At 41.4% G+C, this 13,751-nt stretch overlaps 3 protein-coding genes across 3 annotated transcripts; all 3 read right to left on the reverse strand.

The window, feature by feature from the left end:
- Positions 1–398: 398 nt before the first annotated feature.
- On the reverse strand, positions 399–3,515 carry LOC130715421 (stress-response A/B barrel domain-containing protein HS1-like). The gene is made up of 3 exons (XM_057565518.1): positions 2,110–3,515; position 1,838; positions 399–1,685 (listed from the first exon to the last, which is right to left on the reverse strand). The coding sequence occupies exons 1-3, from the start codon at positions 2,247–2,249 to the stop codon at positions 1,497–1,499; spliced, it is 330 nt and encodes a 109-aa protein (XP_057421501.1). The 5' UTR covers positions 2,250–3,515; the 3' UTR covers positions 399–1,496.
- A 137-nt stretch (positions 3,516–3,652) lies between these two features.
- On the reverse strand, positions 3,653–5,115 carry LOC130715420 (stress-response A/B barrel domain-containing protein HS1). The gene is made up of 2 exons (XM_057565517.1): positions 4,948–5,115; positions 3,653–3,977 (listed from the first exon to the last, which is right to left on the reverse strand). The coding sequence occupies exons 1-2, from the start codon at positions 5,085–5,087 to the stop codon at positions 3,788–3,790; spliced, it is 330 nt and encodes a 109-aa protein (XP_057421500.1). The 5' UTR covers positions 5,088–5,115; the 3' UTR covers positions 3,653–3,787.
- A 995-nt stretch (positions 5,116–6,110) lies between these two features.
- LOC130713258 (uncharacterized) lies at positions 6,111–10,241 on the reverse strand. Its single transcript, XM_057563043.1, has one exon. It carries the CDS (start codon positions 10,239–10,241, stop codon positions 6,111–6,113), a length of 4,131 nt encoding a protein of 1,376 aa, XP_057419026.1.
- Between the last annotated feature and the right edge of the window lie 3,510 nt (positions 10,242–13,751).

Raw genomic sequence — 13,751 nt, forward strand, 5'->3', positions numbered from 1 at the left:
AGGGCAAGATTTTAAAAATGAAAAATTCAATTTCTATAACACTGTGTTATGCCAAAAAAAAAATATTGTGCCAAATTGGACTAGGCTGCATCGAATTATCTAGACCTTTTCAAATGATCATAATCTATTACTTATTGGTAGATTCACGGATAATTAACTTATACTTGATAAGAAAAAACAGATCATTATATTAATCTATCAGCCAATTTTAATTGACTTATAGCTCAAGCCGAACATATGAATAGTTTTATATTTTAGTATATATACTCATTGCAAAGCTTGATTCTACAAGGAGAAGCTAGGAATATTATCTCTTCATAACATTAGGTCATGTTAGTCTTTAAAGCCGTACAAACTCCCATTAGTCTTATACATAGATCACATCTATTAGCATGCCACACTAAAAATAGGGTCTTTCACCATTAAAACTTAAAAGTGACTGCCATGTAGGGAAAAAATCACAACTAAGGGTTCCATGGTAGTTCTTTCCCACTTGATGTGTTGTAGAAGTGGTGATGGAAAATTAAGGTGCCAAAGAAGAATAAAATATTTCATAGAATTTATGGTAGAAAATTCGGTCCCGGTTAAGCCAATTTCCCCAAGAGGCATCAAGTTCCAGATAGTCTATGCCCTATATGTCATTTAGAGGTGGAAAACTATAAATCATACTCTCCTAAAATGTATAGACAAAGCTATATTGGTTTGCTCACAAGTTCAATTTAATCACACAACTGAACACCTAACCACTTCGGACAATTGGTTATGGACGACTCAATGTAGAACTACACAGGGATGAAGTCATGTTAGGCATAAGGGAGGAACTATATAGTCACTGGGCGAGGCAATGTTCCCCACTTGTCATATTAAGCTTAATTTATAATACTTGACCCCTATGTTTAAAGGGGCGACCTATTGTTGTAGGCCTCTTGGCAACATGTGCCCTTAAGAGGAGAGGTTAGGATGCTCCCAACCGCGTTAGAAAGCCTTATGGAGCGGTCGGAGACAGTTTTTGCACATAAGATTGGAGGACTCATGTTCATTTCAATACAGGTTATATGACAAATTGGTTCTACTTCATATTAAGGGAGACAATTTTCATCACGTGCAGCTATGATTGAATTTGTATATGGTCAATTTAGAAAGCTAGGGATTTTTTCTTGGTCAACTTATAAAGTCTTGGATGAAGTGAGTTTTTAGCAAAAGGACACTGATCCTTGCTTATTTATTAATGGATTATGTTCAATCCATACAGATTACCATAAAGCAATACATTAACAAAATCAGGCCAAGAGGAGAGTGCATGAGAAATTAATAAGCTGAATCTGAATTGGTGGAGATAGCTTCATAAAGGCTTCTTGAAATGGAATTCTAATAAAGTCTGAATTCATCCACTAGAAGAGGAACTGTAGCAGATGTAGCATTGTAGGGTACACAAAGAGGATCCATAATTTATTTTTCAGAAAACACTGACTGTAATGGTTCCATTACTTATACAATCAAAACTTAACAACGGTGGGCTTATAGTCGATAATAACGAATTTCTCCAAGCAGGGGATAAGCAAATTTGCATATTCAACATGGGCAGGATGAGCTACATACTCTGCAACACCTTCCATACTCTCAAAGGTTGATTCAAACACATGAGTAAAACCTTGATGCAGGTTTTCAGCACTTACATCTTTGCCCTTATAATGCATCAAATTAGAAGGTTAGCAAACACAGCCAAGGAACTACAAGGGTTCAAATGCATATGTTTAATAAAATGTTACAGTTTACTCAAGGACTAATAACAATAGACCCTCAGATGCAGAAAAAGCATAGATCCAGATATGAGAACCCTGCAATTTCACCCATGGACTAAAAGAATCTCAGCAAAACTCGTCCACACGGACTTTAGTGTGTTTGGACTTTCATTGAAGTCAACATGGATTCATGTTTGACTTCAATGAGACAAAATCATGTTTCTCCGGTCAACGTTAAATTCAACGTGATAAATTCTAACTAACTTGAAATCACGTCAGCATTTGCTCTAGCATTAAACCAAGCATACACTAACGGGTCAGATCTGAATGCTATAAGCAAAGACATAGAAAGGGTAGAGGAAGGTACCAGTGAAATGACTTCATAGATGGGATGACATTGAGGAGATTGGCATAGGCTTTGGTGAGTTCCTCAATTCTCTCTGGTGTTATGTCATCCTTGAACTTGGTGAGAGCTACGTGCTTCACTACTCCTTTTGCTTCCTCCATTTCTTTCTCCTTCCACAACCTTTTCTTTTGTTCTCCCTCCCACTCTTCTAGTTTCTTATCTCATCGTGACTGAGCGTGGGTTACACAACATTGACCAACTAAACATGTGGCCATGTGAGCTTTTTTGGTGATCACTGTATCACCCCAAACAAGACACAAACAATTCATTTTCACCCTTGAACATCAGACTATGATTTGTCTTCATCTGCTTGGTTATCCATAGTAAACAACGTTATTCAGATTTCAGATGAGAGTTACTTCTAGAGTACAGTGATCTAGTATCATAATTTTCTTTAGACATGCTGTTTTAGTTAAATGGTACTGAACATCTGCTGAAAAAATATGTTTCGGAGACATTGATAGAGCTCTTACAGTCTTACTGTAACTTGATCTGAAATCTGTCATGTTAGTTAAAAAGGGCATGGGCATGAAATTATAAATTTGCACGAGTAATTTTAAATGACATGACACAATTTTATTGGTAGGACAGGAAAAGAGACACCAAACTAGAATAGAAGATTCCGTTCCAAGTATATGATGAACTACCCCTTGGACTGGTAGTTCATGGCTAATTGCTTGCTGATATGAAAATTGAAGCTTGTGCATCACCTAGCACACTTCAGTCTGTGTCAATGTTCTCTGCTATGTGATAGTATTTGTGGCTTGATCAAGTGTTTTATATATGATGGAGCGAGCACTAACCTGGGTTTATCAGTGTACGGCTCATTTCTGGTTACTGAATATTCTGTTGAATTGGAACTAAAGACATTCTTACAAGTGTCGAATTAGCATTTAACCAATAAAAGAGGAACTCTTTGAGGGGGAAAATTAGAGTGAAAATTGAAGTTTTCTGTGGTTGGTGATTATTTTGTGAATTTCCAAAACTCTTGATTTATAAGGGTGTGACGAAGGAATTTATTTCCCTGTTGGTTCAAATATCCACTCCACTTTTACTTGATTACTATTTATTGATGGAGAGAGATAGGAAATGAACTGTGTAAGACTAGTTGCTGAAATTAGAACTAGGAATAGAACTCTTTTGTCTTTTGATGCAAGACAGAATGTTTGTATAGTTAATGACAAGAAAGAAAATATCAGTAGGAATGGAGAGAAACAGAACTGTGGGGGGAAAAATTCTTCCCAATTACTACTCTTTTATTCAAAAGACTAAATTTCAGGTCACACCATTCACCATTTTCCAGAAACTTCTCCCCAAATCCAACCAACCCCCTATTCTTCCAACTCAAAATATATATAATCTGTAACCTTAAAGTAATGTACATCAATATCTTAATTAAGGTAAAATTAGGGATAATTGATTTACTAATTTTAAACCTTGGAGTGATTTAATGATACATTGTCCGATCAATCAGGTTTTTTTATAAAAGAAAGCAGAACAAGTATTTCCAATCTAACAAGAGAAAATCACTCAACAATGACAAGATAGAGCATTGCAGGGTACACAAGAGTTGTTGAAAGAGGATACAGAATTTATTTTTCATAAAACACTGGCAGTCGTGATTCCATTACTTATACAATCAAAAGTTAACAGTGGAAGGCTTATAGTCAACAATAATCACTTTCTCCAAGGTGGGAAGAAGCAAATTTGCATATTCAACATGGTTAGGATGAGCTACATACTCAGCAACAGCTTCAGTACTCTCAAATGTTGATTCAAAGACATGAGTGAAACCTTGATGCAAGTTCTCAGCACTTACATCCGTGCCCCTACAATAAATCATAATGGAAGGATAGCAAAAATATAGCATTAATTAGATATATTGCTATTTGAAAAGTTTTAACCAAGCCAGCCACTACAAGGGTTTCAAGTGCAGATGTTTAATAAAATGTTACATTTTACTCAAGCACCTATTTGAGTTCCATGTTTTCTAGCATGACAACATATAATTTTAATTGTAATCACTGAGCCATTGAAATTGTAGATTTGCCAATATTTTCGGCCCGTAGAAATTCAGGCCATCAAACGGTGAAACTCCAATGCTAGCACCTAAGACCAGAGTTTTGAATTGCAGTCCTCAATGTTAAGCATTTTGGAGTCCACGCAACAACATCATCACGACCACACCTACGGCTGAATCAACCCGAATTTTCGCAACCGTAATTTAAAACCTCACTTAAGTTAAGACTTGTTGCCATGTACAACCATATAGTATATGACAAACAGAGAGTATCCAGAATCAGGGCTAATACCATCATTGCAAATTCACAATGACAATCCACAATGCATCTAAGTCATCTGTTAATCTGTTTCCTTAGTTTTTTCACACTTACTAATATCACAATGAATCACTAATAACAAAAGACCCTAGGATGCAGAAAAAAAAAACATAGACCTTGATCTAAGAACCCTGCAATTTCACTCATAGACTTTAAGAATCTCATAAAAAAAACGACCACTAACGATTCTGATTCTGAATGATATAAGCACAGTATCCAGTGGACTAGAATGATGGTTATAAATAACACTGGGAATGAGCCAATCAATGTTGTAATATTCATCGTCAACCCCATTTGATAAATTCATTAAAAAATCAATCTTTTTGGTCAATGATCCCAGTTTTTGGATTTTTGTGAAGAAGTGAGTGGTATGTGCCCTGATCTAATAAATGGGTTGTTGGATTGAAGAAAACAAAGACATAAAAAGGGATAGAGAAATAGAGAAATATAGGTACCGTACCAATGGAATGACTTCATAGATGGGATGAGGTTGACGAGACTGGCATAGCCTTTGATGAGCTCCTGAATCTGCTCTGGTGTTATATCATCTTTGAACTTGGCGAGGACAACGTGCTTCACTGTTCCTTTTGCTTCCTCCATTTCTCCTTTTCTTTTCTTGTCCCTCCCTCCCACTCTTCTAATATATACTATCACATTATCTTATTCTTTTACTGTTGCAAATATACTATGATATTTTTGTTGGCCTTTGGGTGTAAGATATACTATGATAATGATATTATGATGCCATATGATAAAAAATAGATTCTAAAAAGTAATAATTTAAAAATAAAAAATAGTCTTAAATATGTTCAGAGTCCCTATAGAATATAAATCTTTTAATTTTGGTCCCTGCGTTTCCATTTCTTTAATTTTTAATTAATTTGTTAGTTCAATTACGTTTTTATCCCCTAACTCTGTTAGTTTTTTGACGGAAAATTGCTCAGGGACCAAAGTTGTTAACAAAGATTAACGTAGGGGATGCGTTATGGGATTTTTGAAGTTTAGGGACCCCAATAGCACATATAGCATTCGTGAGGGACCAAAAGTGCAATTAAGCCATGAAAGAAATATGTGATTTTAGTGTCTGTTGTTGACTTCTGCTATAAAAAAACGTGATGTGGCTAGAGGAGATTCATGTCGGCGTTTAACACATTGTTAGTTTCACTTACTACAGGGCTAGATGAATTAAAAAAAAAACATTATAGAACGCCATATAAGTGATATTGATAAGGTGCAAATGCTGACGTGGAGCATCGTAAGCCACATCACCGTTTTTTGTAACGAGAGGCAATGACTGATGCTAAAATCACATGTTTCTTTGCAAACAAGAAACGAACCAAAAGAAAAGAAAATGTAGGGGTTAAGACCAAAATAATTATATTTTATAGGCGCTTCAAATATATTTTTAAGCCTAAAAATAATAACCATTCATGAATAGTGCACACTTTTTTTTTCTGCTTAGTGCGCTGACCGTGGGGCGAAAGATTAGTCTCACGGTTGTTGGCTATGGGAATACCTTAGTTAAGACCAAAAAAAATCAGTAAAGTTTTTTTATTCATAAAATCCGATTATGAAATCTTTTTTTTTTTTGTTACAAGGAGGGTTTAAGCCCGAAAAAAGAAACTACACACGAGTAGACCTGGGGAAAGAAACCCCTGAAACATCAGCCAGAAGCAGCGACGAACAGTTAGGGGGAGCCCTCTCAATTACATGAATCCCAAGAGTTAAATCATGAGCCATATTAGCTAGGCAGTCAGCAACTTGATTGGCCTCCCGCCTCACATGAACAACTCTAACCTCCCACGCTCTCTCCATCCAAGCTCGAATTTGCCCCACAAGACCACCATAGGGATGCCACGGGTCACACCCAAGGGTGACAAGCTGAACTGCAACACTGGAATCACTCTCAATAATTACTTTGGGGAAACTCCTGCGCCAAGCAAGCGAAATAGCAGAGAAGATACCCCAAAGCTCCGCCCATAAAACATTGGAAGAACCAAGATTCCTGCAGAAACCAAGCTTCCACTGACCAAACTCATCCCTGAAAACCCCGCCACTGGTTGCCAAGCCCGAAGAGCCCCGCACTGAACCATCCGTGTTACATTTAATCCACTGGGGTGGAGGGGGTGCCCAACGGATTTGCTGCACAGTGTAGTTACGACTACCAGCTACAGTAGAGGAACGAACAGTCGAAACGCTATGAGAGTGCTCCAGTTGAAGTCTCAAGGCTGAAGTGAAAACATGGTGTAGGTCAAAAGTGATTCCCTGGAAAACAAACTTAGAGCGCCACGACCAGATCGACCAAAGAAGAAGCCCAAAGTTAAGGAATATCCCACTCGATAGTGGCTGCAGCGAATCATTCTGGAGATTATTCAGCAACCATGGTCGAAAGTCACACTCAAAGAAGGAAGCCTGCATAGAAGGACGAACATGCTGCTGCCATAAAGGTCGCACTCTGCAACAGTCACGAAACAAATGGAGCGTAGTCTCCGGCTCCTCTTGGCACAGCGGACACAGCGCATCCTCAGTCAAGTGGCTCTGCCATCTCCTATTGTTCACCCATATCCCATTATTCAAGGTTCGCCATAAGAAATTCGATACTTTGAAAGGCCCATCCCACTTCCACACACGACTCCAAGGGAGACTAACATCCCCTGCATCAGACCTTGCCCTTGCTTCGTAGGCGGACTTAGAAGAGAACAAACCATTGCTAGTTAGTCCCCATACAATCCTATCCTGGCCGACTACATCTGAAGGAGGAGACATTGCCAAAATCTCAGCAAAGTTATGAGCAGGAATAAGGTGTTGGAAATCTGCTACACGCCACTGTAGCCTACTATGATCAAAATAATCTGCCACGGATCTATGCAGATCAGGAAATGCAATAGGAGCCATTGCTACGTCACCCAAAATAACACCCGAGAGTAACCACCTGTCAGTCCAGAAGCTTACTTCACTACCAATCCCCACGCGCCAGCGAAGATGAAGATTCAGCTCCTCCCAAGTCTTCCGAATGGCGCGCCAGATATGAGATTCATTGTGCTTCTTCTGGACAACAGGCAAAGGAGCAGAACCACAAGCATATTTATCCCTCAAAACCCTAGCCCACAGTGCATCCGGTTTAGAGATTAAGCCCCACCCCATCTTCATAACAAGCGAACGGTTGAAGTCATGCATGTGGCGGAGACCCAGGCCCCCTTCTTGCTTAGGCCGACACAGCTTAGACCAAGCCACAGGATGAGAAGATCTATTTCCTTCCGCTGATCCCCATATAAAATCACGCTGAATTTTCTCTAGTTTATTACAAACAACTTTGGGGAGGAGGTCTGTTTGCATGCAGTAAGTAGGTAGGGCAGCAATGACTGACTTAGTTAAAGTAACCCTCCCTGCAAAATTAAGAACATGTGTACGCCAAGAGGAAAGCCTGCGTTGAGTTCTGTCCAAGATATACTGGTAGTTGGTAGCAGTCACACGCTTATGGACTAGGGGAACACCTAGATAGCGTCCCAGGTCAGAAGTCAATGCAACACCAGCAACATGACTAAGTTGAGAAGCCACATGTGTGCCAACATTCGAAGAGATCATCATCCTTGTCTTTGCAATGCTAACCTTCATCCCAGAGGCGGAGCAAAAGTCTCCCAAGCAAGTCATGACCGTCTCCATCTGTTCCATAGATGCTTCACCAAATAGTAAAAGATCATCTGCAAAAAATAAGTGGGAAATTGGCGGACCATTCCTAGAAAGCCTAACAGGCTTCCAACCTCCATCAGTGATAGCATCATTGATTTTATGAGCAAGTCGCTCCATACACAGAACAAATAGGTACGGAGAGAGTGGATCTCCTTGCCGAAGACCTCTATGGGGAATAAAAGAATCTGTTCTATCCCCATTAAAGCACACCTGATACCTGCAAGAAGACACACATTGCATAATAAGAGAGCACATGTGATCATCTAACCCAATAAGCCTCAAGGTATCAAGGAGAAAGGACCAGCTCAATCTATCATACGCCTTCTCTAGATCCACTTTCATAGCCATCCACCCCTTAGCTCCCTTCCTAGATCGCATGGAATGGAAAACCTCCTGAGCAATAATTATGTTGTCAGAACTGTGTCTCCCAGGAACAAAACTGCACTGGTTAGGAGAGACCAAGTCCCCCATAGCTGATCTCAACCTATTAGTAATAACTTTAGTAATCGTCTTGTAAATCACATTACACAGAGAGATGGGCCTATAATGTGTAATTCTCTCCGGACTATCTATCTTAGGTATCAGAACAATCAAGGTCTCATTCACCTGGCTGATACGAGAAGGGTCCGCAAAACACCGCATGACAAAATCAACTGTTGAGTCACCCACAGTATGCCATTGAGAGTGAAAAAAGATAGGTTGAAACCCATCTGGGCCCGGGGCTTTGAGAGGACCCATGCTGAACACTGCATCCTTAATCTCACTAGCATCAAACTCTGCTTGGAAGTGATTCAGAAAAGCTGCAGGGAGGGGAGAAAAGGACGTAGAACAAGTAAGACTCTCTCCACCACCCTCATCCATGTAGCTATCCCTGAAAAAAACAAAGGCAAGCTCCTTAAGAGCATTATAATCAGTGATTAGATCACCATCCTGATTCAAAAGAGCCTCAATTCTGTTCCTCTTTCTACGAACCAGAGTTGCTGTATGGAAAAAGGAAGTGTTCCGATCTCCAAATTGGAGCCATAAACACCTCGATTTCTGCATCCAAAGGAGCTCCTCCTGAACCAAGACGGCGTTATACTCCTTCCAAAGAGACCTCTGAAGGGTATCAAGGCCCCTATCAATAGCCATGCTAAGCCTCTGATTAATCCCCTCAAGCCTCCTAATCAACCGCCTCTTTCTTTTGAGAATATTGCCAAACACCTCCTGGTTCCAAACAAGCACATCCTCACGGAAGCCATTAGAAGAATGAAGCCAGTCGTCACCTCGCTGCCAAGACTCCTCCACCACCCGGGGGAAATCATCATGAGTTAACCAGCTAGCCAGAAACCTGAACGGGCGCACAAAGTGACGCTGCTCCACAATGCCTGAAGATGCCATAAGAATAGGCTTATGATCAGACTTCAACTGAGGGAGATGAAGAATGACCGCCTCTGGAAAGTAGTGCAGCCAAAGGGTATTACAGACACCTCTATCGATCCTCTCCCTCACACCCCTCCCCTCCCAGGTGAAGGGTGGGCCCTTAAAACCCATATCAAAAAGGCCACAAGCTGTGAGACAAGACTGGAATCGCTGCATAGAAGGAAGATTCAACGCACCTCCCCCCGCCTTGTCACTCGCCTCTAAGTACGCATTAAAATCACCTAACACCATCCAAGGAGCATCATGATTAGGAAGAAGACTCGGAAGAGCCTCCCACAACTCCGCTCTCAAAGAAGCTTGGGGGCTCCCATAGACAAAGGTGACGAAGGCCGCTTGAGACGTACCAATAATTCTAACCTTGGTATGGACAAACTGACGATGAGAACGCAGCACATGAATGTCTAAGATGGAAGTATCCCAAAGAATCCAAATGCCTCCAGAAAACCCAATTGCATCCTCCACATGGACCCCCTGGAACTCCAAGCTCCTGATAATAGACAAAGCTCTGGGCCCACTAATCCGTGGCTCCAAAACCGCAAGACAAGACACCGAATGACGATGCACAAGGTCCCTAAGCATGAGGGACACACCTCTAGCTGCCGCACCTCTAATATTCCAACTAACTATATTCATAAAAACCATAACCGGAGGTGGACAGAAAAATCGCAACATTAAGTTGCTCTCTTAGAGGCACCAGGAGATAAACTCCGCTCCCTCTCCCGCTGCAGTGGTTCACAAATTTTCACTCCCTTAGCCAAAGGAGATTTCTTCTGAAAGTTATCCTGGTGAAGAATACCCCCCAAAATAATTGGTTGATTATTAGTGCGCCTTCCACCTTTAGCATCTGTAGCCAAACCTTTGCCACGCGCCATTTTCTTAGTATTACGGACACTACGTTCCTCCTCTTTTTCATTACCAGAAGGCTGGCCCACATTACTTGCACCATGGGGCCCACTCGGCACCTGCTTCCCAATCATTGGCCTAGACGACTCATTCGATGTAGGGACCACAGGAGCATCCGTAACCGCTGCAATAATTGTCTCAACAGCCATCCCATCAGCTAGAGTCGTTTGACCAGAGGGAATATGTTCCCCATTAACCGATGCAACAATAGTTTGGTTTGAATTTTTCAAATTTTGAGGAGCAGTCAACGGGCCCACTCCCCCTTGGTCCACGTTGATAATTGATGCATGATTGCTACCCGCAGACATCAATTGGTCAACCATGGGAATATCCTCATTAATTAGCACATTAAATTGCGAGCCCAAATTACGGCTCTGATTTGGCATTTTCTTCACTTGCATACCTCCGATCTTCTTCTCCGGTCGGCGCCGCCGTTTAGCCAACATCCAGTCACCAAAGGGCTGGTCATGCAGCGCCGGATTAGCTTTTTCCTGCCCCTCACTCATGGCAACGACAGCAGTAGAGGCTTGTGCACTCAGTAACGGACATCCATCAACTTTGTGGCCAAAGCGCCCACAATGAAAGCAAATAAGATTAAGACCCTCATACTCAACGCCATACATCTGGTCATGAAAGGAGAACTTCGCCACTAGAGCTTTACGAAGATCAACCTCAACACAAAGCCTTGCAAACTGGCCTCGCTCAGTCCCCTTCACGGCTAAGATGTCCTCCTTCGACCGTCGCAGCGTTAGCTCATCAATTTTCACCATTCTCCCTAGCGATTTCCCAATTCTCCACAAAAAGTGCTTCCCATAGTACTCAATTGGGAAGTCCGGTATACGAACCCAAACCGCAACCTTCCCCAATTCAGTATCCGCAGCCCTGAATTCAGGTTTCCATTGCTGAATGACTAGGTAATGACCCAATATCATCCATGGACCTCCATCAAAGACATGGTTATAGTCCTCTGAGTTGCTAAATCTGACCACGAAATAATCATGGCTCAAATCAATGACTTCCATCTCCCCCGTAGGCTGCCACATGCGAGCAAGTCTACCCTTGAGGAAGCCTAGACCCACCTTCTTCCCCACCAGTTTCACAATGACAGATTTCCTCCATTGATCACGAGCTTCCTTGATCTCTTGGCGGGTAACTGGTATAACAGGGCACAGAGGGTCAACGTCTCTCCCCTCTTGCTCACCACCTACACCGTCGTCCTCCTGTTCAGTGTCATTCTCCATATCAGACCCTTCATAATCAACAGAGTCTGCATCTTCCTCCACCTCCTCTCTTCCATTGATACCTGACACAATATCCTTGTAGGAAAGAGGAGCTCTTCCTGGAACCACTCCCCCTGTAGTCCCTTTCGCCTTGAAGGTACTCCGTCGGAGAAGATCTAGTTCCTCCGGTGAAGTTTCACCACCGCTAGCCGACCCAGCAACCCCAGCGCCGCCGCTAGCAAATCTTTGAGTAGTCAGGCATGTACAGACTGAACATACTACCCGTTGGTTAAATTTTCCCCAAATTATGTAATTTGTCGAAAACTTTGCTTGCATTTGAAACTTTAAAAATATCCGCATTTCTTTTCTATAATGTATTTTTTTTCTTGATACTTTCTATAGTATTACACCACCTGACCACCACCGATCCACCACCGGCCGCACAACGCACCACCGGCCACGCCCACCACCACGGTACCACCTTTCTCTCTCGGTCACTCCTCCTTTCTCTCTCTCTCTCACGCACTCATTCAGTCAATCAGTCATTCTCTGGTTCACAAGTGAAGTGCACAACGCACCACGCCACCACCACCGGCCGCACAACGCCAACGCACCACCACTCTCTCTCTCTGCTGCTGTTGAAGCTTGAAGGTTAATAAGTCAGTCAATGGAATGCTATAAAGAGGGATTGGAATTTTTCTACAAAGTGGGGTCCTCACTGTGGTGAATACACTGAAATGGGTGTCATGTGTGATTTATTTCTGTGATTGCAAGAAGAGAAAAATGGAGAAGAGAGTTGATGAGGAATCGGGTAACCAATTTGTTTATCCTACATTGAATAATTGATTGTGTTGAGCTGCAAGCATTATGGTTTTGTTGATTTATAAATAATGGCATGGTAACTTGCCATTCCAATTGGAGATTAGTCTTTAAATTCTATCTATCTGGTGGAGATTAGTCTTTGAATTCTATCTATCTGGTATAGATATGGCTGTTCTGATTTCTACTGTGCAGAGTTCATTTTGATAATCATTCCTTGGTGATTTGCTGCGTGACTCTTGGCTGTTTCTGTTTTATGCATAGCTTTAGGCTGTATTAGTTTATCTCTTGTAGCTTTCTCTATTTTGTTTTGGGTAAATAGTCAAGTTCGTCCCTGAAAGTGTCCACTGCCTTCAACTTCGTCCCTAAACTTCCAAAATGACACTCGTGGTCCCTAGATGTGCCAAATCTCCCTCATATGCAGTCCCTGAGTTAAAATTAGCTCACGCCGTTAACGGAAAACTGAGTTGGGATTTTTTTTAAAAGCCAGCAGCTGATGTGGCATTTAATTTCAACCCAGAAAATAATAAAATAAAATAGTTAAATAAATAAAGAACAACTTCAGGAAATAAAAAAATTCACCCTAAATTAGTCTTCATCATCTCACCGTCTTCATCATCACATCAACACCACACCAGAACCTCCTTCCATTCTGCTTCCAAATCCATGTAAGATCCTCACTCTTCCAACCCATGAAGAACCCCCACCACCGCTAGAAGAGGAGTCAGTGAAGGAGGTCATCTCTGAAACACCCATTTCCAAACCCAACCAAGTTCCGATTTTGATAGCAGAATCGAAGACCCAAATGCCTCTACTTCAACACCCATATCCGGTTTGATGGCAGAAACAAAGACCTAAATTCCTCTACTTCAAAACCCACCAGAGAAATTCAAAACAAAGGATGTTATAGAGGAGACGAAGCTTTTTTGCCGCCACCACTGCTACCGTTACAGAGAAGAGAGAAGACAGAGGGAACGGGGACACAAAAATGGAGTCGATCTGTTCCATATTACCCATGATATCCAAATTGAATCTTCATCCAATTTGTTTTTAGATTTGTATTATGCTGGTTTCAATAGCTTAGTGTGTGTGGTCTTTTTTGGGGAATTTACGGTTTTTAACCCTATTTCACTTTATTCTGATTCTGGATCGTGGGTTCACTATAAAGTTTGTAACTTTATGTTAATTTCGGATTTTGGTAGACTTGTGG

Source organism: Lotus japonicus, chromosome 4 (genome assembly GCF_012489685.1).
Source record: "Lotus japonicus ecotype B-129 chromosome 4, LjGifu_v1.2".
In the NCBI taxonomy this organism is placed as follows: domain Eukaryota; kingdom Viridiplantae; phylum Streptophyta; class Magnoliopsida; order Fabales; family Fabaceae; genus Lotus; species Lotus japonicus.